General features: G+C 41.2%; 1 protein-coding gene across 4 annotated transcripts in view; it reads right to left on the bottom strand.

Moving 5' to 3' along the window:
* BRIP1 (BRCA1 interacting helicase 1) overlaps window positions 1-24,003 on the bottom strand; it is a 205,777-nt gene that overhangs the window by 100,150 nt on the left and 81,624 nt on the right. For all 4 annotated transcript variants that reach the window (XM_053367674.1, XM_053367675.1, XM_053367677.1 and 1 more), the window contains exons 17-19: window positions 12,477-12,589; window positions 8,432-8,514; window positions 3,821-4,144 (exon numbers count right to left, since the gene is read on the bottom strand). In XM_053367674.1, the coding sequence (XP_053223649.1) occupies window positions 3,821-4,144; window positions 8,432-8,514; window positions 12,477-12,589 (520 nt within the window). The remainder of the gene's footprint in view (window positions 1-3,820; window positions 4,145-8,431; window positions 8,515-12,476; window positions 12,590-24,003) is intronic.

Below are 24,003 nucleotides of genomic sequence, written 5' to 3'. Positions count from 1 at the left end.
CTGTTATGAGAGGGTTTCTGATACAACAGAATTCAATCAAGAAAAAACTCTGGAACGGAAAGAAGGACAAAATATTGGAGAAAATACACCAAGGAGAAAAAAAACTGAGAACCAAACCAAAGTCCAAGGAGGTGCTGAGAGAAATTAAATTCCACCAAGCAGAATACTCAAAATTGATCAATCAGGAGATTGAATGGAAAATAAAACAGATGAAGCAAAGATCTTTTGAATCAGCAAATAAATGTGGAAAGCTGCTAGCTTGGCAGCTGAAAAAAAGACAAAAGCTAAACACGATAACAAATCTAGAGATTGATGGAAGGACCGTACAGAAACCAGAAGAAATTAGGAGGTGCTTCCACAGATACTTCAAAGAACTGTATGCACAGGGGCCCCAGAAAGAATCAGAGATAGATCAATTTTTAAAGATAAATGGACTATCAAAAATAACTCAAGATAAAAGATCAATCTTGAACTCTATAATAACCACACAGGAAATTGAAGGTGCCATTCAGAATATGCAACTAGGCAAATCTCCAGGCCCGGATGGACTTACCTCCAAATATTACAAGGTTCTGAAGGACTATTTGATACAACCTTTGTTGGAGGTATGTAACCAGATTATGGATGGGAAGAGGGCACCAGAAACGTGGAAAGAAGCCTTCATCACATTGATACCTAAGTCAGAATCTGAAAAGACTCAGCTTAAAAACTACCGTCCCATCTCACTCCTAAATGTGGATTACAAAATATTTGCAGACATTTTGGCAAATAGACTTAAAAAAGTCTTAAATGAAGTAATTCATAAAGACCAAGCTGGCTTTCTCCCTGGTAGACATTTATATGAGAACACTAATCTTTATTGATGCGGAGAAAGCATTTGACAATATATCTTGGATGTTTATGAAGAAGAACTTGGAGGGGATGGGAGTGGGACGGGGGTTTGAGAATGGATTACATGCAATCTATTCAGAACAAAAAGCTAAATTAATAGTGAACAATGTGGTGACGGAGGAATTTAAAATTGAAAAAGGGACACGACAAGGGTGCCCTCTATCCCCTCTGTTATTTATTTCAGTCCTGGAGGTGCTATTGAATATGATCAGAGAGGACCGGTTGGTACAAGGGATAGAGGTCGGAGTGAAACAATATAAATTGAAAGCTTTTGCAGATGACCTAGTTTTGACACTGCAGGAGCCAGAATCCAGTACAAAAAGAGTTCTCGAACTTATATCTGAATTTGGTCGGGTGGCGGGATTTAGGTTGAATAAACAAAAAACTAAGGTTCTGACCAAAAATCTAACAATTACAGAAACAGAGGGGTTTCAGAGAGAAACAGAACTGAATGTGGTTAAAAAAGTGAAATACCTTGGGATCTATTTGTCCTCCAAGAATTTGAATTTATTTAAGGATAATTATGAGAAATGTTGGTTGGAAGTTAAAAAGGACTTAGAAATTTGGTCAAGATTGAAACTTTCCTTGTTGGGAAGAATTGCAGCTATAAAAATGAATGTGTTGCCGAAAATGTTATTTTTGTTTCAAACCTTACAGATCGTGGACAGAGTGGATTGCTTTGGAAAATGGCAGAAGGATATATCTAGATTTATCTGGCAGGGCAAAAAGCCCCGAATAAAGTTTAAAATATTAACAGATTCGAAAGAAAGAGGGGGGTTTGCCCTGCCGGACTTGAGGTTGTATTATGAAGCTGCAGCCTTCTGCTGGTTGAAAGATTGGTTTTTGTTGGAAAACACCGATGTCCTAGATCTGGAAGGTTTTAATAATGCTTTTGGATGGCACGCATACCTATGGTACGACAAGGTTAAAGCACATAAATTGTTTAAAAGCCACATTGTCAGAAAAGCAATCTTTGCAGTCTGGATGAAATATAAAGACTTACTAGAGAGTAAAACTCCGAGGTGGCTATCACCAGTGGAGGCCAAGGCCCGAAAAAGACCCAATATGGAGGCCTATTGGCCGAAATATTGGGAATTGACTGAAAAAATTGGAGACAATTGGAAGTTGCAGAGCCAGGACAAACTAAAAAATAAGGTGCGAGACTGGCTACATTATGCTCAAATTCAAGAGGTTTTCAAAATGGACAAAAAAGTTGGTTTCCAGGTGGAAAAGTCGAAACTAGAGACAGAATTGTTAGAACCAAAGACAAAGCTGTTATCTAGAATGTATAACTTGCTGCTTATGTGGAATTTACAGGATGAGACAGTTAAATCTGCTATGATTAAATGGGCGCAGGATGTTGGACACAACATTATGTTTGAAGACTGGGAAAGGTTATGGAACACCGGAATGAAATTTACGGCCAGTACGGCCTTGAAGGAAAACATTATGAAAATGATATACCGGTGGTACATGACCCCAGTCAAGTTAGCTAAGATACATCACCTGTCTGACAATAAATGTTGGAAGTGTAAGGAAGCAGAGGGGACTTTCTTTCACCTCTGGTGGACATGCCCAAAGGTTAAGGCTTTCTGGGAAATGATTTACAATGAGTTGAAAAAGGTATTTAGGTATACCTTTCCCAAGAAACCAGAGGCCTTCCTGTTGGGCATGGTAGACCAGAAAGTGTTAAAGAAGGACAGAACTTTGTTTATGTATGCTAGTACAGCAGCAAGAATACTCATCGCAAAGAACTGGAAGACACAAGATTTACCCACGCTGGAGGAATGGCAGACGCAGTTGATGGACTATATGGAGATAGCTGAACTGACCGGCAGAATCCGAGATTTGGATGTAGAAACAATTGAGGTGGACTGGAAAAAGTTTAAAGACTACTTGCAAAAGTATTACAAACTGTATGAATCTTAAGACGGTGCATGATTTGAAAATGATACGCTTTAGCAATTATGATTAAGTAAATAGTAAACTAAGTGATAAAAGAGAAAAGGAGATAATATGAAATTGAACATGTTACGTTTATTTTAAAGGTATAAAAATTCTGACATAATACATTGAATATAGATACATAACATGTAAAAGTTACAATAAGGTATGACATAAGGTAACAAATTGCTGACATTGTTAATATAAAGAACGCAGAATCGGAAGGGGTGGGGAAGTCCAATTTGGGATTTTTGTTAAAAAAAAAAAAAAAATGGTTTCTGGTAAACTCCTTGTTTGTAATGTATAAAATTTGGAAAGAAACGTAATAAAAAATATTATAAAAAAAAAAAAAAATAAAATGGGTTATTTGTGGGGCATAGGAATTTGTTCATATATTTTTTAAAAATATAGTCCAGCCCACCACATAGTCTGAGGGACAGTGGACCGGCCCACGGCTGAAAAAGGTTGCTGACCAGGTATAGAGCAACAGGGGTATTAAGAATCACGAGAAATGATGACCGTCTTTTTCTCATATCACGATTTTTTACATAGCACACATTGTAATTTGTGTTATATAGCCATGCCAAATATTATGAAACTGTTATCATGATGTGGATTTCAAACTGATTTGGGATGATACATTGCCTGGCCCTATAACAACCAGCCTGAACTGCTATAAACAGCTTCCTCTCTTTTTTAATTAATAGTACATTGCTGGATCAGACCAAGAGTCTCAGTAACAAGAATACACTTGGTATCCATCAGAAACTGGCCAGTGGTTCACCAGGAGACCACAATCTATCTTCTGCTCTAACAGACACCACTCGGCCAGGTGGGTACATAATCTGACCTAACATAACACAGCTTCTTATGTTCTTTGGTTCTTATTCGTAAGCAAAAAAGATGAAGTCAACTTTAACAAATTTCCCATAAATATTTCAGGAAGCTACTTAAAAGGTTAAAAAAAAAACCCAGTAAAACATACTTTGTTGATTTGCAGATATGTTACATGACTGACTGGATGTCGCTGGATTAATTGCAATGACATCTGCAGCAGAAAGTGTTTCTAGGGTTAAATCATGCACTTCTCTTTCAACAGTAACACCTGGTGATAGATGAAGAGTTGCCTCCAGGAAAGAACTTGATGACAGATCTTTTGAGCTTGAAGACATGAGCGCAGATCTGTCGTTACCCTGAGTCGAAGAATCTGTGCTCTTCTGGTTTGTTTTAGCAAACGCATCCAAAGAACCAAGGGCACAATCGAAGTTTTCATGGTGCTGGACTAGCTGACGAATCCATTTTGACAATCCTTGGGAAAGAACAATTTTATTTCATTATTACTATATAGCAAGACAGGGAAGTCATGTCATCAAAGTTGTACATGTTTAAAACCTTATAAAAACTGTGTTGCTGTAGTTTATTCTTGCACTAGGCACACAACTTTGAATTATTTGAATTCAAAGATTTGAATTATTTGGTCTGATTTTGTAATGGCAATGAAGAGTTACAACCTGATTTACTGATGCTGCTGGCCATGACATGGTATATTAGAATAGAAAAGGGAAACTGGCTGCTTAGGGGCAACAGAGTCAGATGGGCAGGGTACAACAACAACAACAACAACAACAACAACAACAATTATTATTATTATTATTATTATTATTATTATTATTATTATTATTCTGCCATTACACAACAACAACAACAACTACTACTACTATTATTATTATTCTGCCATTACACAATTCAGCTGTGCCTTCTCCTACACAAGGCAAGACACATGGGAGTAAGCGACAAGGATGCATACAGGGGAGGGATGTACCCAAGTCTAACTTTCCCATAAAAATAGGGAAAAGGAGGTTAAAGAGCCATTTGCCTCTGGTATTGGCTTCCATGGCACTGGGTGGAGCAAATGTCGATGACCCTTTAGCCCTTGCTCAAGTCTAAGTGTTTGTCCCCGTTAAAAATGAGTTGCCAAACAGAGTTTTAGAAAGCCACACTATATGATAATGAGAATGTTAATAGATTATCACAATGAAAATATAATGGAGAGCAACCCACAACATGAAAACTGAGCATTAAAATAATGTTGTGTGCACACAGAGTTGCATCCAGTGTTCTACTCACAGAGTAAACCTATTGAAATTATGTCCATTAATTTAAATGGATCTGCTCTGAGTAGAACTTAATTGAATGCAGCCAACACAGAGAATCAGATTATGCTGAAATGGCAAAATTAATGGGTGTGTTAAGAAACCAAGAGGAAAAAAATATATTAAGGAGTGGGGAATATTTGTGGAATATTTGAAAAATCATGGTATGAAACTAAGTGCATTGGTAGGGTTAACTTAAATCAAGCAGTTAAAAGTATTATTAAGATTAATTGTAGAATAATTTAAAAATGGAGTAAAGTTAAAATTTTAAATAAGAGAAGAAACCACAAAAGGGGGAGGGAGTCTGATTTGTATCTGTATTGGAAATATGACATTGTATGACATTGTAAGATTTGTATCTGCAAATTCTTAAAAACTGAAAATAAAATTTATGAAACTATTTAAGAAGGAAAGAAATGCTGGTGGCTTTATGCTTTGAAGGAAAGGGATTTCTTTGTTGCTATCTTTTTATTCCCCCCCCCTTAAAAAAACAAACATTTTATTTGATCATTTTAAAAGCAGTTTCAGTGCATGTGTTCTGATAAAGACTGAACAAGTGGAATCTTTCGAAGTCAATTACATTTTTGGATTCAATTATACTATGGGTATAATAATCATTCTATCTTTGGATATATTTAATTCATAAGCATCCATTGCATTTTCTGGCAAATTGCTTTGTTTCAACGAGAAATGTGCTACTGAGAATCAGTAGTGCAGCCCCCAACTTCTTGAAAATCCTGCCATGATTACTGCTTCTAAAATTACCGAGAAAGACTCTCATGTGAGGCAATGATATCCTCCCATGTTGCTGCCTTTTCTGAGACAAGGGAAAGACCCTTCGTACGATAGAATCTGAGCACCATCTACTGTCAAGACAAGGGCAGTATTTGCTTCATCTCCTCCCTTCGCTGAAATTGCTTAGAATCATCAAAGGGAAAAATAGGTGCCATCTCTATTTCTAATATTTAAAGCAGTTTCTTCTACTTAGTACTAGTGGACCAATTTATCTGTCATGATTACCAAACGTTTGCTGGTAACAGGGCTGCCTGTATCCGAGCTGGTGATGTTTGCAGCTACTTAAAAGCATGTCCAAGAGTACTGAAACATTCCTTCCCTTTTTTGTTGACTTTTTTTCAAGAAAATGTTTGCCAACTCACTTACAATAGCCTTCTCTAAAAGGTGGCCTTTTCCATGTTGTTGGACGCCAACTCCAAATCATTTACAATAACCTTCCCCAACGTGTGGCCCTTTGGATGTTGTTGAGGCACCAAAATGTCTAGCTTTTATTGAAAAACTGACACACTGGGATATTTCAGCATAGCTATTCTACACTTCAAAGCGAAGTAGATTAAGAACTAACCTCACTCGGTCAAAACAAGGAGATGCAAAATTAAGACAGAGAAGACATTCTGATGCCCCCACCTTATATATATTTTAATAGCTAATAAGGCTGAATGATTATGAATATTTAAAAAGGTAGTACCTGTGTTTGCCCTTCACAAAAACGCTCCTCAGATTACTAATTTATACTGGGCAATGAATTTATCTGGGGTGGTTGATTGCTTTGGTACAATGTCAGTGTTATCAGTCATAAGGATTTCATGAGATCCATATTTTATTTACCTCTCACTGCATTTTTAACTGTGAGATTTTGTATCTGCAGCAGCAAAGCTGGAGGCCAGAACACATTCCCACCCACCCACCCACCATTTATTCAGCTTTAATTAGAAATTCACACAGCAACAAACTAGGTAACAGACTGCAATGCACAATGGACTAAAACAAGAGGGAATTGCAATGAAACTTTGCGGCACTGTATCATCAACCCAAACTGGAGTGTTCCTGTTCAGGGTTCCAGCCAGCTAGGCATGATGTCTGCTAATAAATTATAAGTTGCAAAGGGCTGAAGCAGGACATTCCATCGTTCCTCAATGGACACTTGACTTTGCATGTCTAATGCACATGCTTGTTCCTCATTGGGCTATGTGTGTTAGTTTTCGTACTTCTGCAAATTTCAGAACTCTCCATAAGATGCTGACACCTCCTCGCTCCGGCTCCATTTCAGTCAGCACTCACCACTCGAGCTCATTATTAGAGGGAGAGATATGAAAATGCTTGATGTTTCCAAATGTCACAGTGATTCATATGGCCTAGGAAGAAGTTTTCAAATGCCAGAACTTGACATGACGGAGGATGTGTGGCTGTTGTTGAAGAGAGCAGTCCCATGTCTCTGCCTCTCCTTACTAACTTCTAGCAACTGATCACATCTAACTCCTGACATGAAGTTGTCACATTCTGGGTTTCAGCACCCCGGCAGAGGGCATCCAATGAAGTCCAGTAGGAAAGCTCTTAAGTGAGCTGTTGACGTGGCAGAAATATGGAAGAGACCAGAAGTTACTGGGGAGAGGAGGAGATGCAGTGCTGCTGCTTTACAGAAAAACCATGTACCCTCCATTAACTTCTTGCCCAAGCGAGTTGACAGCAATTTGCACCACGATCAAGGGCCACTTCACACACATCAATTTACCATAGCAAAGCATAGGTGCATTGTTCATATGTGATGGTGCAAAATACTTACAACCCAACAAAGAAGTTCTGTCTTGAAGGCTTTTTATTTTACAATAAATAAAATATTATCACCTGCACCAAAGTAACATAGGTATAGGAAAGTGATATATTTATAGAAAAACAAATCACAGGAGATGATGCCCTAAAATTTAATTTTTAGAATTACCTTTGCTTGCTTTAGATACATGCATAGGAAAGGGGTCTGGTTCCAATCAGAGTAGACCCATTAAGATAATAGGATCTACTCTTACTTGGAGACAACCCTAGATATGGAAGCATCATAGCTCTGTGGGAAAGGGCATGTTTTGCATGCAGAAGGCCCAAGGCTCAATGTCTACAACAGGCTTCCTCAACCTCGGCCCTCCAGATGTTTTTGGCCTACAACCCCCATGATCCCTAGCTAACAGGACCAGTGGCCAGGGATGATGGGAATTGTAGTCTCAAAACATCTGGCGGGCCGAGGTTGAGGAAGCCTGGTCTAGAATCTTCAGGGGGAAGGGTCAAGTAGCAAAAGATGGGGAAGACCTCTGCTTGAGATATTGAACAGCCACTGCCACGAGGGGAAGAACCATAGCTCAGTGGCTGAGCACATGCCTTGCTAGCATGCAGAAGCCCTCAGCATAACCTTAGAATCTGGGGTAGCCAACATGATGTTCTCCAGATGCTGGTGTACTACGACTCCTATCATCCCTGACAACAGGTCATGTTGACTGATGGGAGTAGAGCCCAACAATGTATAGAGGGCATCAATTGCCGCTCTCTGTTTTAGATCAACCAGCACAGCAGCAACATGATCCAAAGCCATGGCCTTGATATATATAGTATATAAGCCAAGTGTCACTAACCAACATCTCCAGGGTATTCATGTGTCTTACCAGCTATGTATTTATTTGGGTTCCTTCTGAAGCGATCATCAACTAAAATAAGCGCTCCCCAATCGCTCCTGTGGCGAATACACCTAAAACAGAGTAACAGGTGAGAAAACAATACATGATGACGCTTATTGGGTTTTTTTAAAAAAATTGGGAAAGGGGGAATATAAGAATGTTCATGATATTTACCTGATAGAACTGTTTCAGATATCACTAAAACTTACAAAGCTTCAGCTAATCATCAGGGTGTTAAATATCTAAAATCTGTAATGTTCTGAGTCCACTGAAAATAGTACTCACACCCAAGGTGGAAATGATTGTAGTGGGTTAATTGGAGAGACTAAATATTTCAGCACAAATAAAAAGTGACAGAGGGACCTGCTCTCTATCTTGCAGACCTTCTTCAACCTGGCCTGGGAAGGCATAGCCCTGACTGACTGCAGCTACAGAAGCTGAGGCTGCTGAAGAGGCCATCTTGGCTGTTTCTTAGTGCAGACCCAGTTCATTGAGCCTGAGCTTCCACAGCTTCCACCTGCCATGAACAACCATTGGCAGGACTGGCAGCAAAAGCAGCAGCAATGTTCTATGTTTATGACAATCTTTTATTCTCTTGTTAATTATGTTGTTCTAAATGTGAATTTTACATATTTGACTTCCTTTAGTAATGTTTTCTTTTGAAATGTTTAAGATTTTTTTTTTGTTAACTTTGCTCCATTAAATGTGTATTCTGTAGTTGACCTCCTTTGCAATGTTTTATTTTGAGATCTTTAAAATAATATTTTAGTTTCCTGTTAATTATTGCTTTGAATGTATAGGGAAGTTTTTAAAGTCTGATGTCTCACAGTGTTTTAGATTTTTTTGGAAGCTGCCCAGAGTGACTGGGGCAACCCAGTCAGATGGGCACAGTACAAATAAAATTATAACCATAACCATAATAGACTTTCTTCAGTAATATTTTATTCTGGATTGTTTTTTTAAAAAAATAATCATGTGTTGTAAACCGCTTTGAGATGTTTTCTTAAAAATATAAATGTAAAGCAGTATAGAAATGAAATGAATAATATTAATAATAACAAAAATAAAAGAGAGGCATGTTTATTTCATATCTAACCACCTGTACTTTGATCATGGATGTAACCGTTTTTCTGCTACTAAGCTTGCTGGACAATGGCATCAGTAATAACAACACAGTCCTGTGGCACCTTGAGAACTAATTGCAATTGCACCTTAAGGACTAATTTTTTTAAAAAAAATGTCACTAGGCACAATCCACCAGGAATCTCACAGCAACATATCCACGCTGATGGCCCTCACTACCTCAAAATATTGTGATGGGCACCAATACAGATGGCTTTAAAGGGGAATGAAGACAAAATAAGGCTAAGGGTAACAAGAGGCGATATTCCTCTGAATAGTTGTCACTGGGAATCACAAGTAGGGATAGTGCACTCATGTCCTTCTCATGAACTTCCCATTGGCATCTGGTTGGCCACTGTGAGAACACAATACTGGGCTAAATGGGCCTTTGGTCTTATCTGATAGGCCTCTTCTTACGAGTTTCTAGAAACATAACCCACCAGTTGCTCCTTGTGCAACTCCCTAGTGCCCAGGGACTTGCGCAGAAGCAACTCTTAAGAGACTGGCCCTTCTTACTGATATGAAGAGCCTGTAACAAGCTCACCACCAGAAAATTCTGCAGGTGGCCTTTCAGTGAAGTCTTCATCACCAGGGGAGTGTGGGGGAAATAGCCAGAAAAACGAAAGCCAAGTGCAAAATTGTGTAGTTAAAATAAATGTATTGGGCCCACTGGAGACATATCCCACACCTTTCAAGTGAAGCAATGCTGCAATTTCATGGCAGAGTTGTCACCTGGCCATGCGCAACATCTGGCATATTCCCTCCCCCCCAAGTGATCACATTTCATGGACTTCATGTTACTTCAAATACTACCACAGCAATATGAAAACGCCACATCTGAGACTTAAACCAGCTCACCTTTTATTTGTCAGTTTATACATGTTGGAATACAAAATAAAAACCCATGAAATAACTATGTCCTTCACATGGGCAGGTATTTTGTACCTGCAAATCCTGATTAGGGTTTAGTTTGGCAGCCACACTATAATTTCAGGTGGATTTTTAGGAACTTTGTGTTATTTTTTTTTACAGTTAGGGGGTTTTTCTGAGTTATATCACCTCAGAGACACATGCGAATCTAGGTCACAAGTAGATGAGGTCTACCTTGCTTATGGTACCTTGCAATCTCATTCCATGATAGACCCTTCCACTGCTCCATCTCCATCACTATGGGGTGGTCCTATGGGTGAAAACCTATTCATAACAGTTCTTCTAGGGATGGGGGAAGGAACTTCTGCATGCAAAGCAGATGTTCTTCTACTGAGCTAAAGGTCCTTCCCTGCCTCCAGCTGGACTTAAATCCCTGTTAAAGATGTTCCTTTTGGTTTTCCATACCAATCTCCCTCCAGCCATAGCAAGCTGCCATCTGGCCCAGTACTGTTTTTTTGGACTCCAGGGTCTCAGGCAGAGAGAGGTCCTTCTCATCATCCAATAATTGTTTCTGTTAATTGGAGGTGCTGGGGAATGAACCCGGGACCCTCGGCCTACAAAACAGATGCTCCATTGCGGAGCTACGCCCCCCAGACATTTTAGAGTGCAAGCCTAAGGGAAAAGGCTGTGTCTATCTTCTGATGTATGAAACACACTAGGGAGCCTAGACAGAACTGCCAGGTTGGAAGGGACCCTGAGCATCATCTAGTCTAACCTCCTGCAATGCAGTAATATGCAGCTGTCTCATATGGGGATTGAATCTGCAACCATGGTATTATCGGTATCGTGCTCTAACCAGATGATAATGATAATAAATATCTACTCTGTTTTTGTTTGCTATGCATTCGGACAACTTTTTAGATGTCATAACCACATGGTTCCCGAGATCAAGGAACAGGTTTTTGTCTATATTTTGATATGACTATTTTAAGACAGGATGGTACACTGAACCTTTTGAAACTGCACTGACCTTAACAACTGATTTCAAACCTGTAGTGATTTTGTGGTTTCTTAAAATCCCTCAGCAATGCTGGCTATGAGAGGCTGCTAGTTATTATTGATGTTCCCATTTCTTTACCAGAATTTTTTTGGTTTAAAGCACTTATTTGTTTAAAGCACTTATTCCCCTACTAGTTTGCTGTAGAAAAAACAACAGCAGTGAAGAGGCACCTTCTCAGCAAATACTAAGGAGAAAGAGGGAAGCTTTTTTTGCTTTTGGAAAGCTGTGTACTTTGTTTCCAAGAAGACCAAGATACTTTTTTTTTTGAAAGGATCAGATGAATATTCATATTTCCCAAAGAAGCAAATGCTCTGCTAGATGTGCATGCCTGATTTTTAGAACAAACAAACAACACCAGGTTTGGCAAGCCTAGTGAGTAAGACAATGAAATGACATATAAAGAAAACTTTACAATACAAGTGGCATAGCTTGAAAGCGAGGAAGGTGCAGGCTACAGCCAGAAATCTCCAGTACTGCTTTGCAAAACGCCTTGTTACTCGATTCTACAAAACATCACTTCAGCTTTAGCTGAACTGGTGTACAAGATGTTTAGTCCACAGAGAATGCAGGTCACAAATGTTTACAAGACTGCAGATTATAGTTCAGAATCACTTACAGCAAAGTGAGGGAGCTACTGGGTTCAGCTATAAGTGGGATTTTTTTCCTCCAATGTTTTGGGGCACCTCTCTACTTTGTTGGTTGTTGGAGGGTTGGAAGAAGGGCTGTGACTCAATGGCAGAGCACCCACTTTGGATGCAGAAAGTTCCAGGTTCAATTGCCAGCGTCTCCAGGTCAGGACATGGGGGCAACTCCTGCCCTTGCCACACCCTTCTCCTCTCTGATTATGATTCTTGTTCACCTGTTTGTGTCTCTATTAGTTTTGTTTTCTATTAATTGCAATTTTGCAAACAAAACGAAACAAAAGTAGATAAAGCCCCAAATATATATGGATCTATATAGGAACAATCTAATTCTACTCACCTGCCCAATGCTTGGTTGAGAGCTCTGAAGGCCTGGATTTCATACCACTGGCTGCCTGGTAGAAGTCCTCTGTCTTTGGAATGTAGGTCATTATACTTCCTCTTAAGCTCAACCTGGAGAAATTACAATATATTTTAAAATTCCTGCATAAATTTCAAGTAGTACAACTGTTAATTTGCCTTATCAAGTAATTATCAAAACAAGAGAATGGCTTTTTCAGCTACCAAACTGCTCTATTATTGTGGACAAAATGATAAATAAAACTAATTCAGGTAACCAGCAGATATCTATATATTAATTTTATAACTCTGAAAGAACCTTCTGAGCTGGCGTCTATACTTAACTTTGTTTATGAATGCAAGTCTAGGAAAACCAGTTACAAAAATATTTTAAAATGCTTCTTATGGTTCTCAGTCTGTTAACATTGTACATGTTGGTAAAATAGTTGATATCACCTTTCTTTTCTTTCCCCCCGCTTTCCCCCCTGAGTGCACATGTCTCCTCACTTTGCTATGACTTTGAGGATTATCAGCAAAGTGGGAAACTGCATAAACCATGCTTTGCCTGTACACCTGAAACACAAATTATGATTTGGATCTAAAAGGCAGTTAGGGCAAAGTATGATTCTAAGACATCCATTACCTCCAGTGTGTGGACCTCTGGTAGCCCTGGAAGCAGGACAGGTACTTCCTGTGGATAAGTGGGGGTACAATTCTACCTCTCCTCCCTTGTGAAGTACAGGCTAAAAAAATAGTTAGAACTCCTCCTCACACATCTATCTGCTCAGACACGAGATGGAATTTTTCAGAAAGTGGAATATTGAGTACCCACAAGCCAAGCTCCTTGCCCTCCTTTTCCAAAGGCAGGGAAGGCACTTGGATCAGGATGGAAAAGCCCAGGCCTGCTATTCAAGCTAAACAACAGGTTTAGTTTGAAAAACGAAAGGCATAAAGCTACACAAAGGAAGGTTAATTTCACTGCTCTTTTGTTCTATATTAACCTTTTAAAACTGACAACTGAAAGGACACGCTTCAAGAGATAAAACAGCAGACTTCTAACCACTTCTGACAGGTAACTTTCAACTCGAATTTGGGTAAGGATTCTTTTCTTTTTATGTTATTTTATGTGCCTATGCCCTTTTAGAAAAAACAGCCTGTCAAATTTACAAATTCAAACTTTGCAGCCAGAAAATAAATCCAGTTTGATTTCACAGATCTAATATTTGTTTCCGTCACTCAGAATTTATTGATTGGGGGCTGAAGGTTCCCCCTACTGCATTTAAAGTTTGCTGAGCAAGCCTTATATAGAACAGGCCCCAAGTAGTTTTTGCAAACCATTTCCAGTTCCAGACTCTCTCTCTCTCTCTCTCTCTCTCTCTCTCTCTCTCTCTATATATATATATATATATATCCTGCCCCTTCCATTCTGATGATCAGTGCAGCAAGGCTGCCTGAGACCCGAGTTCTCTTCTGCAACCTCACAGAAACTTCCAGGAACTAAAGTAGAACTTGTTGGATCAGGCCAAAGGCCTGTCAACTCCAGTGACCCACAGTGGCCAACCAGGTATCTGTGGGAAGCTCACAAGCAAGACCCGAGTAAAACAGCACTCTCCCCACTTGTGATTTCCAGCAACTGGCATTCAGAGACATACTACCTCCAACAGTGGAGCTGGAGCATAGCCAACAGAGCTAGCAGCCAGTGACAGCCTTTTCCATGAATTTGTCTAATCCTCTTTTAATGTTACTGAAAGGGTCCTATGCAAAAGAACAATAGGCTCTGCCTCACAGGGCAGATCTGGTCTGTGCCTTAAATTTCTTTGCACTTAATGCCATGCAAAATTAGCCACCCCATGTTACTTCGGAGCTCTGCCCTTCTTGAGCTAAGCAGGACATGAACCTCTGTAAGTAAATGATGGAAAATAAAAGGCTGCCTTTGGTCAGCAACTAAGTTTCCTGGAAAAGGTAATGTGTGGGAGGGCAGATTTGTCCCTGGGGCTTCTAGTTGCTGACCCCTGGATATAAAAACTGTATAGCTATTTTAAATAACAAGACAGCTTTTTTTGGAGGGGGGTGTAGAGACACAGTGTATCACTGCTTAATAGCAGAATAACAGAAAATAAATTCAAACCCTTGTGTCTGCTCATTAAGGGTTAAAGCGTTCCTTGTGAATCACGTAACAGGTAAAAGGTCAGCGCACGTCACTTTAACGCAATCAGAATCCATTTCACTGTATACGTTTGCATTATCAGGCATCACCGTGACGCCCGATTCAACATGACATGCTGCATATGTGGAAAAGCCAGCGTCTCCTGCTAGCAAATATCCTAAATGTGCAAGTAAAGCACAGGCTAGAAGGGATTAGTTAAAATGTCAAAAGACAGCCCTTTACTTCTACCTGTTCATCCTTAAAAATATACTCCTAGCTATCAGGCATGCTTTGCAGACAAAGAGCTCCAGCGAGGAGCAGCAGAAGGCCTGTGGCAAGCCATGTCATCTTGTAGCTGTCAGAGAGATTAGGCTTTGATCTATCTGGGAGGTCACGGTCGCATTCATATTAGCCGGAGTCTAACAGCATTATACCTGTTAACCACTGTTTCCTTAATGCTTAATTAGACAGACCTCCCCTGCAACTGAACATTAACCAAGAATGTTCCCTCCTCTTGCTCTATTTCATCCCCTTCCCCACCATTTCCACACCAAGCCGAGTTTTCAAGAAAGAAAAGAACAGGCTGTAAACAAAAACTTTTTGCCTTCCAATCTATGAGCAAATAAATGCTTTGGAATGATTTAAAGGGCCTGGATCGCCTTCCTCAAGTGCCCTTGTTTTTTAGTGCTTTCTCCATGCAGAAGGTTAATTACACATTATGGAGAAGATATTTAGAAGGGGGGGGGTGAAATACAGGAAGGGATAGAAGAGAGATTATTCTTTGGGGAATCAAGAGGGAGGGCACACTGGAAATGGAGGGCTTCACCCCTGTTTTTTAATTCATTTATAAAAATATTTATAGACCACTAAGTCATAAAAAAATCACAGAATAATAATAATGTTGTTGTTAGCCGGCCTGAGCCCGGCTTCGGCTAGGGAGGGTGGGAGATAAATAAAATTATTAATAATAATAACAATACTACAGTTTTCCTACCACCCTTTATGAGAAGATCCCAGGGTGGTATACAACATTAAAAACACATTACAGAACATATGTTGTAGCTCATACTTGAGATTAGACAAATTCATGGCGGGTGAGCCCACCAATGGCTCGGCTCTGCTTCCATGGCTAGAGGCAACAGTGCTTCTGAATCCCACTTGCTGGAAACTGCAAGAGGTGAGAGTGCTCTTGTGCTTGGGTCTTACTTGCAGGTTCCCCACAAGTATCTGACAGGCCACTGTGAGAACAGGATACCTTGGTTTGCGAACAGTCTGGCTTGCATACGTTTGGATTACAAACACGTCAAACCCGGAAGTGCGTGTCCCGGTTTGCGAACTTTTTTGGGATTACCACCCTTTTTTTGGAGGCCCCATTGGCGAAAGTGCGCCTTGGGTTACAACCTATTTTGGTTTACAAAGGGACCTCCGGAACGGATTACTGTTGTAAACCAAGGTACCACTGTACTGGACCAAATGGGCCATTGTCCTGATCCAGCAGATTCTTATGTTCTTATAACTTGAAATTCTGCTGCTCCAAGAGAAGCCTGTATGCACAGCATCAAGTCAGAGATGAAGAAGAAGAGGAGGAGGAGGAGGAGGAGGAGGAGGAGGAGGAGTTTGGACTTGATATCCCGCCTTTCACTCCCCTTAAGGAGTCTCGAAGCAGCTAATAATCTCCTTTCCCTTCCTCCCCCACAACAAACACTCTGTGAGGTGAGTGAGGCTTCAGAGAAGTGTGACTAGCCCAAGGTCACCCAGCAGCTGCATGTGGAGGAGTGGGAAAGCGAACCCGGTTCACCAGATTGTGAGTCCACCACTCTTAACCACTACACCACGCTGGCTCCAGGTTTGGGAGGCTAACAGCACAGCTCTTTGGGTGGCCTTGGATGAGCCGTTATCTCTCAGCTTAGCCTATCCCATGAGGTCCATGCCAGTGCTAAAGGAGGAAAGAATTTGAATCATGCCTTTTGGGGTGCGGGGAATACTAAATGAGCTAGAAAAATTATGAACAACAATGTTAGGAGGACGTCACAAACGTTCAGCACAGCTTGCTGGGTGGTCTTGGGCAACCCAGTTCAGATGAACTGACCTCAAAGGGGTTGGCGATAAGAACACTGCTGCCTTCTATGTTTCAGATGGGAAAGCCTAAATATCTAAATGCCTAAACATCTCAGTCTGTCTATCCACCAACTCCAAGCCAGCGAAAAGGTGCCAGATGAGGCCCTAGACAAATTCCACTCGAAGAATCTTTCCCCTCTTCTTGACTGTGGAAAGCTCTGCGGACGCATCTTCTATTCTATCGAACATTTAAGCTCTGTTAAGACACATGCACACAACAAATATAGTAACATAAAGCCTTATACCGAGTTATTAGACAGCTGGTCCACATAGCTCAGTACTGTCTACACTGGCTGGCAGTGACTCTCCAGGGTTTCAAGCAGGGGATATTCCCAGCCCTATGTAGACGTACTGGAGATTGAACCGGGGACTTTATACGTGCAAAGCAGCTGCTCTACCACATCCAAGGGTGACGGGGCAGTAAGGAGGGAGGGAAGCCATGGGGCAATAATCACTGGGCTATCTTGCCTTTGCAAGGAGCATGCCTGCCTTTTATTCTAGGAGCTGATCAAGATTAGACAGGAAGGAAGCAAGGGCATTCTGAATGTAGGAGTCAAGCATGCTTCCAACTTTAACCCCCCCACCCCCACCAAAAAAAATGATATCAAATTTTTTTGGAAACATCGGCTTAGTTCAACAAGCAGCTTCGACATAAAGCTGATGCGATTCTCAGAGCATGTGACACTGGAAGCTCTAAAGAGATTAAAATATCCTCACATAAACAAAATGTTAAGATCGGCATGGCACTGCTTTATTCCTGAGCGATAAAGCCTTTTAGAAGCGGGAGTTCAGCCCATTAAATAAATATAAGGGCTAAACCTGTTAAAACGTGGGGATTCAAACCATTAAGAAAACTTTGCCTCAGTAAAAATAAACACATTGTCCACCAGACACTCATGCAGAAAGGTTTTATCTGTAGCCAAAGTAGGAACCTTTCGACCCAAAACAGTTTAAAGCAAAAACCCACACCAGAGCAGGAAGAATTCGCAGAAGAAACATTTTCCATCCAGTATCAGCATACTGTAAACACAGTTATCAGGGCAAACTATCGCAATATAAATTTTACTGACAAATTGCTGCTTTGGGCTTTGTACACTGCATATCCTAAATACAAGGAAAACAGACTGTATTTTTTTAAAAAAAAATAATCTGGTACATTTTTCACAATTTTCGAGAGAAGAAACTTTAATCTAATACAGTGCAGTATCTTGCTAAAAAATGGAGAGTGTGGGTTGGGGGAGAATAGGCTTTTACAAACTAAATGAACGGGTGGTTTAGGACAGCCACAAGCAGGACCAGCCCAATATATTTTGCTCCCTAAGACAAAGGATAGATGTTCCTCTCCCAGACCTGGGCCAGAGCCTGGACCTCACAGCCAGCCTTCCTTCAAATCTGAAGAACTAGTCTGGAAGTGCAGGGAGCACACCAAGAGGGAGGCAATGGAAGGGAAGAAGAACGCCTGTCTTCAAGCAAGAGGGTTGGTCCTTTAAGTTCTATACAAGGGGGTGGAGCCTGAAGGGCTTTCCCAGATGATCTCAGTACATCTCTACTGGGATGTACAGGGTAAGGCAGTCCTTAAAGGACCCTGGTCCTAATAATATGGCTGAACACTAGTACTGGTGGACAAGCTTAGGAACACATGAAGCTGCCTTGTACCAGGTCAGACTTTAGATCTATCTAGCCCAGTATTGTCTCCACTGACTGGCAGTGCCTCTACAAGGTCTCAAGAAGAGAAAGGGTCTCTTCCCACCATCGGAAATGTCAAGGATCAAACTTGGAACTTTCTGCATGTAAAGCATGTGCACTCTAACGCTGAATTAAGGTCTTTCCCCATGAGCTTCCTTGAAATACAGGTTTTCCCACTGCTACTAATCTTTCCTTCCTGTGCCCAAACTAAGGGGAACCTTGGAAATGTACATGCTGAGTGATAGTGAAGCCCCACAGTGTGCATCCAAGATGAGGGATCAAGAACAACGTGGTGCCCTTCAGATGTTGCTGGGCTACAAGTCCCATCAACTCCAGGCCAGCACGGCCAATGGTCAGGGAGGATGCCAGTTGCACTCCAGCAATATTGTGGGGCCAGATCCTGGCTACCACTGCTTTGGGGCGATAACCTAAGAACTCTTTGCAATATTGCAAAGTACTGCATGGCAGTTGCACTGGGTTCTCCTTAAGAGAGAAGCCCATGTGGAAAAGTTTCCCAGAATGCAGGAAGTTCAAAAGTCACAGCCCTGAGATCCAATGCTGACACCATTCGAGAAAGCAGAAGAGCCACGCTCCCTTTTACACCAGTCACAAAGACGGCCATTTCACAGCCATCTTGAACAGAGCAGAGGCAGAAACTTTCTGCCATTGTCATCTAGTATTTGCTACCACAGTCCTAACATTTTCACATTCTGATGTTCGGCGGGAGGGTGGAGAGGGGGGTTGGCTGGCACCCAGTCTTAATGTTTTCAGATTATAATGTTCAACATCTGACAATGGCAGAGAGAGGGAGGGAAAGCGGGAGACACATCCCATTCCTATACGAAAACGACATGAGAAATAACTGCTTAAGATTTCACATGTCAGAAGAGCTTTGCTTCCACCTGAAATAGCAATGATTATGCTCCTTCACAATGCAGCTTGCCACCTAGTTGTCCCCCCCCCCCACCCTTGGCCTAGTGACTGCCAAGCAGCCATAAAAGCCAGCTAGTGTGAGAAGTGAAACATCACCCCCCCGGTCTTTTTATAAATAAAAATCTTTTCAAGTGGGAGCAGCATTAAACACTGCAGCTTTTAACATCCCCACCACCTTCAAACGGAGGGGTAACATCTGTGAGAATTAAGACTAAATAGTGCATGTATAAAGACTTGGGCGGTCACAAGAGCACACTTCAAAAGATCCAGGCTCCTCGGTGGAGTCACTAAAAGCTAAGATTTGAACATTCAAGTCTCTATTAGTCTTCTGGGGCTAAAATACGAAGGGGAGGCTGCTATCTTGGAACTATTGCAAGAGCAAGCTGCCGAAGCAGACATAAAAAAAGACCAGAGTCTCACAAATGAAAGCTAAATGTTTGCATTTAGGTCATAAGGGCCCTTTCACACATACCACGATATCTGTATCACTCTTGCATAAACAAGAGCTGAAGCTGTTCAGCGCAAACCCTGGTTAAGGAGGAACCATGTTAACCATGACTGATTGATGCAACACTTCACTCTGCTTAAGGCAGGCAAGAACAAATCCAATGGTAGAGGCAAGAGGCAAATGGGAGGGGTAGGAAGGACATGATTTTGCAGTCCACTCCTGATCTCTCAACTGAATTTAATATGTACTTTGGGGGTGCTCTTAGCTGCTTTCTCCCATACCTATAATTGCATATTTTAATTTTTTATTCTGAACCACCTTGGAGTATACTTGTAAGAAGGGTGGTATGGTATGCAAGCAACTTAAATAAGTAAATATGAGTCTGCCCATCAGTGAAGATATATGAGCCAATCATTTGGATTCCTTCCATCCAGATTTTGTTGAGATACAGCTCCTATCATTCCTGACCATTGACCATGGTGGCTGGGGTTGATGGGAGATGGAATCCAACATCTGGAGAGCACCAAGTTGGCTACCCATGGACTAAAGAGTTCCAGATTCAAATTCTCAGTCATAAAACTCACTGGGTGATCTTGGACTATTTGGGAATTTGAACCCAGGTCTCTCTAGAGCAGGCATCCCCAAACTCAGCCCTCCAGATGTTTTGGGACTACAACTCGCATCATCCCTAGCTAACAGGACCAGTGATCAGGGATGATGGGAACTGTAGTCCCAAAACATCTAGAGGGCTGAATTTGGGGGTGCCAAACTCTAGAGCATGGGTAGCTAATGTGGTGCTCTTCAGATGTTGTTAGTTTCCATCTTACATCAGCCACAGCCTGCATGGCCAGAGGCCAGGGATAATGGGGTTTTTAGTCCAGCAACATTTGGAGGGCACCATGTTGGCTGTCCTTACCAGACAATTGCTCCAGCCACTACCCCACATTGGTGCTTTCTCTTTGTGATACACAATACAGCTTGGACTTGGCTCTTTCCCCTTTGCGTCCTTAATGCCAGTGACAAAGAAAATAGGGGAGGCTTATATAACATTGCAACCAGGGAAACACTTTCTAGTGTTGTCAAACTACGGCACATGGCCTCTCTGAGATCTTGAAGTTCTACGGCTTTGACAAATCATGTAGCACATTCACCCCGGGCCCCATCTACTCATCACAGTTGTGCAGGCTTTGAGGGACTGCGAGCAAGTGACTTGATTAAAATCTAATGCAACGAAAACTCTCCTCTGAAGAGAAAATCCAATCCATTTCCAGTGAAGCAGAAGTGAAGAAAAAATCAAACAGCTTCCCTTGAGGTACAACGCGGCTGCATACGCTCAGTGCCACTGCGTCTAAGGTGAAGTGGTAAGTGTCAGTCATCCTTACAATTCCCCAAGGTGATAGCTTCACTTTTAAAGCCTTCGACATACTTTGACAGTAAAGTAAAAACTTAAAGGTCAGCACTACTTGCTAAGGACAAGCTAAACACAAGAAAATCACTTTGGAATATTCCCCCCTCCCGCCTCCTTCTTGGATCAGAAAAGTAAACTACCGAAGGTATAAAGGAAAAAGTTTGTCTCTTTGTCAGAAGGTTTCACTGAAGGGTATATTTATGCGAAAGCTTTTCTGAAACTTGTGCCAAGGTACGGAGATTAAATGTCACTCCAGTAGTGGTCTGCCAACCCCAAGCCCTTAATCTGAACTTCAGTGTTACGGGTTTTACTGCCATCTGGCAAAGGCACTTTACAAGGCTGTATAAAACTACAGGTAGCCTCCAGCACCCTTAACTGGCAATTTCCTTTAAAATATTTCTGCACTGTAACTTTGAATGATACAGTGGCATTACTGCGCGATTCCCATTTTGAGAGGGCAGCGTTTCACAGCAATTATAAGGGCCAAATATTTATATAAGGTCATGAAAGATGTTATTTTACTAGACCTATATCCTGCTTTTCCTCCAGAAACCCTAAGGCAGCACACATGGGTTTCCCATCCACCGCTCCAAATTCATTTTATTCCCCACAACAACCCTGTGAGGTAGGTTAGGCTGAGAGACAGCGACTGGCCCAAAGTCACCAAGACAACTTCATGGCTGTAATGTCAGTCAGTCAGTTTACTGCGTTTTAGCAAACAGACAATATGCACTTAATTTCAGAGGGCATAATGTCTAGTGCAGATGGGGCTATGACAAAAGAGGTCTTTTCTCTCTGCTAGCTGCAATAGGGCAGGCACGGGTACATAGGTATTCCTGATGGGTAATCGAAAGTCATCCTCTGTCAGTGAGAAGCATTACCCACCTCGATTCAATTGATTCCTCATCAGGGCAGTGAAGAAGCCAGGGTCATGAACTTGAAAAATATTTCGCCTCATTAACACAATCCTGAAGCACTGAAATGTGTAACTGAATTGATGTACTCCATCATGGTTCACAAATTATGCTGTTAGATACCTTCCTAAGTTAACATTCGAACCACAGTGGCCTTTACTTCAAGATAGATACAAACACGTATGAATGTGTAAACCACATCACAGCTATATTTTTATCAATTGAAAGGAAGCCAAGAATCTCTAAGTTTATACACACACACAAATAAAAAACCCTCACTTGTTTATTTCTACACCCAGTGCCTCATACGCAACGTTCCTACTGAAAGTGGCTCTTACTGAATTATGGTCTCTTAAGAGTCATCTAGGAAAGGTGGAAGTGAAGAAATCCTCTTTGGGAACACTAGCCTGAGGTCTGTACTTCAGAGCTGCCCATTATCAACATTTCACGGAGACTTTCCTTATTTTTAGGTCCCTGAGGAAAGAGTAGTAAATTACAAGTCAGGCTCACCAAGCCACACTTGGCTCCAAAAATCACATTTTCCTACCTCAACATTGAAGTCCCAGAGGTGGGCAGAGGAAATCTGGTCACAGCCAAAGAAGTCGTTTTTTTGGCTCAGAAATGCATTTTCCTGCTTCTCCAAAGCCCTCCCCACTGAGAGTACCAGAGCTTTGTGCTGGACTCTTAACAGCGCACTCTTTATTTTTGCTGTAACAGCCAGCTTCTGAAGATTACAGTGATTATTTTTCACTCTCATAATATACAAGCAAGTGCAAAGGCTCCACTTTTCAAACTCCCTGCTTCTCTTTCATTAAGGACTAATATAGCAACTCTCAAATTCTGCAGCAGAAAATCTCCCTATATCTGGAGCAGGGGGGACAGAGATTGGTTGATTCTCCTCAAATATAACCAAGAGAAGAATGCAAAAGGTGTCACCATTACGAAAATCAATTCATTAAAACAACATTTAAATTAAACAGCTGACAATTTTAAAAATAATCAAAATGAATAATAAGATCTGACACACATTCAAGTCCTGTGATTTTCCACAAGTCTTAATAGGGTTATTGGTGGGATGTGTAAATATGAGATTCAAGAGTATGTTCTAATTACCTTCCAATCACAAAGTTAAAATGATAAAGGCACATAAAGAGGCTCCCGATACAGTTACTTAAGAGAGAGCTCTGTGGTTTATACCGGGAATTTCTCACCCTGAAACTCACTTACAGATGGTACCTAACACCATGGAAACTAGTGCTGATATGCCCAGGAGCCTCGCCAAAATGATGGAGAGGCTTTACCTCCACAGGCACATACCTCCACATGTGGTGGGAATGTCCCCAAATCCAACTCTTCTGGAACATCAGTCATACAAGAAATATGCAAAATAACTAAGCAAGTTTTAGAAGTCACCCCAGAACTGGCCCTACTGAACATCTTCCAAGATAATATTGTCCACTCACATTTTAAAGAGCTCATAACCCACCTATTCTCAGCAGGCAAAAGAATCATAGCCAGACACGGGAGATACCTATCAGGAGTAATCATGGACCAATGGTATCAAATAGTATGGGAAATAGTCTTACTAGAAAAACTAACCAACAAACTGAAACTGACACGGGGACAAGTAGAAGACGCCTTCAGCCCAGTATGGTTCCCCTTTATCACATACATAGCCCAACAAGACAACAACAAGAATCTGCTGACACCATACAAATCAATCTGGCTAACCTGATCCAAAAATCCACCCCCATACACTCACAAACATAAACAAATCTCACTACAGCCAACCAAAGACAATCAACCACACCCCAGGCCACCCTCAACCTCTCTCACCACCCAGGAAATACAACAAGCAAATTGTAAGAGAACTTA

The sequence above is a fragment of the Podarcis raffonei genome, chromosome 15 (genome assembly GCF_027172205.1).
Source record: "Podarcis raffonei isolate rPodRaf1 chromosome 15, rPodRaf1.pri, whole genome shotgun sequence".
Taxonomy (NCBI): domain Eukaryota; kingdom Metazoa; phylum Chordata; class Lepidosauria; order Squamata; family Lacertidae; genus Podarcis; species Podarcis raffonei.
Note: the sequence above shows the minus strand (reverse complement) of the source record. Positions and strands in the feature narration are given on the sequence as shown.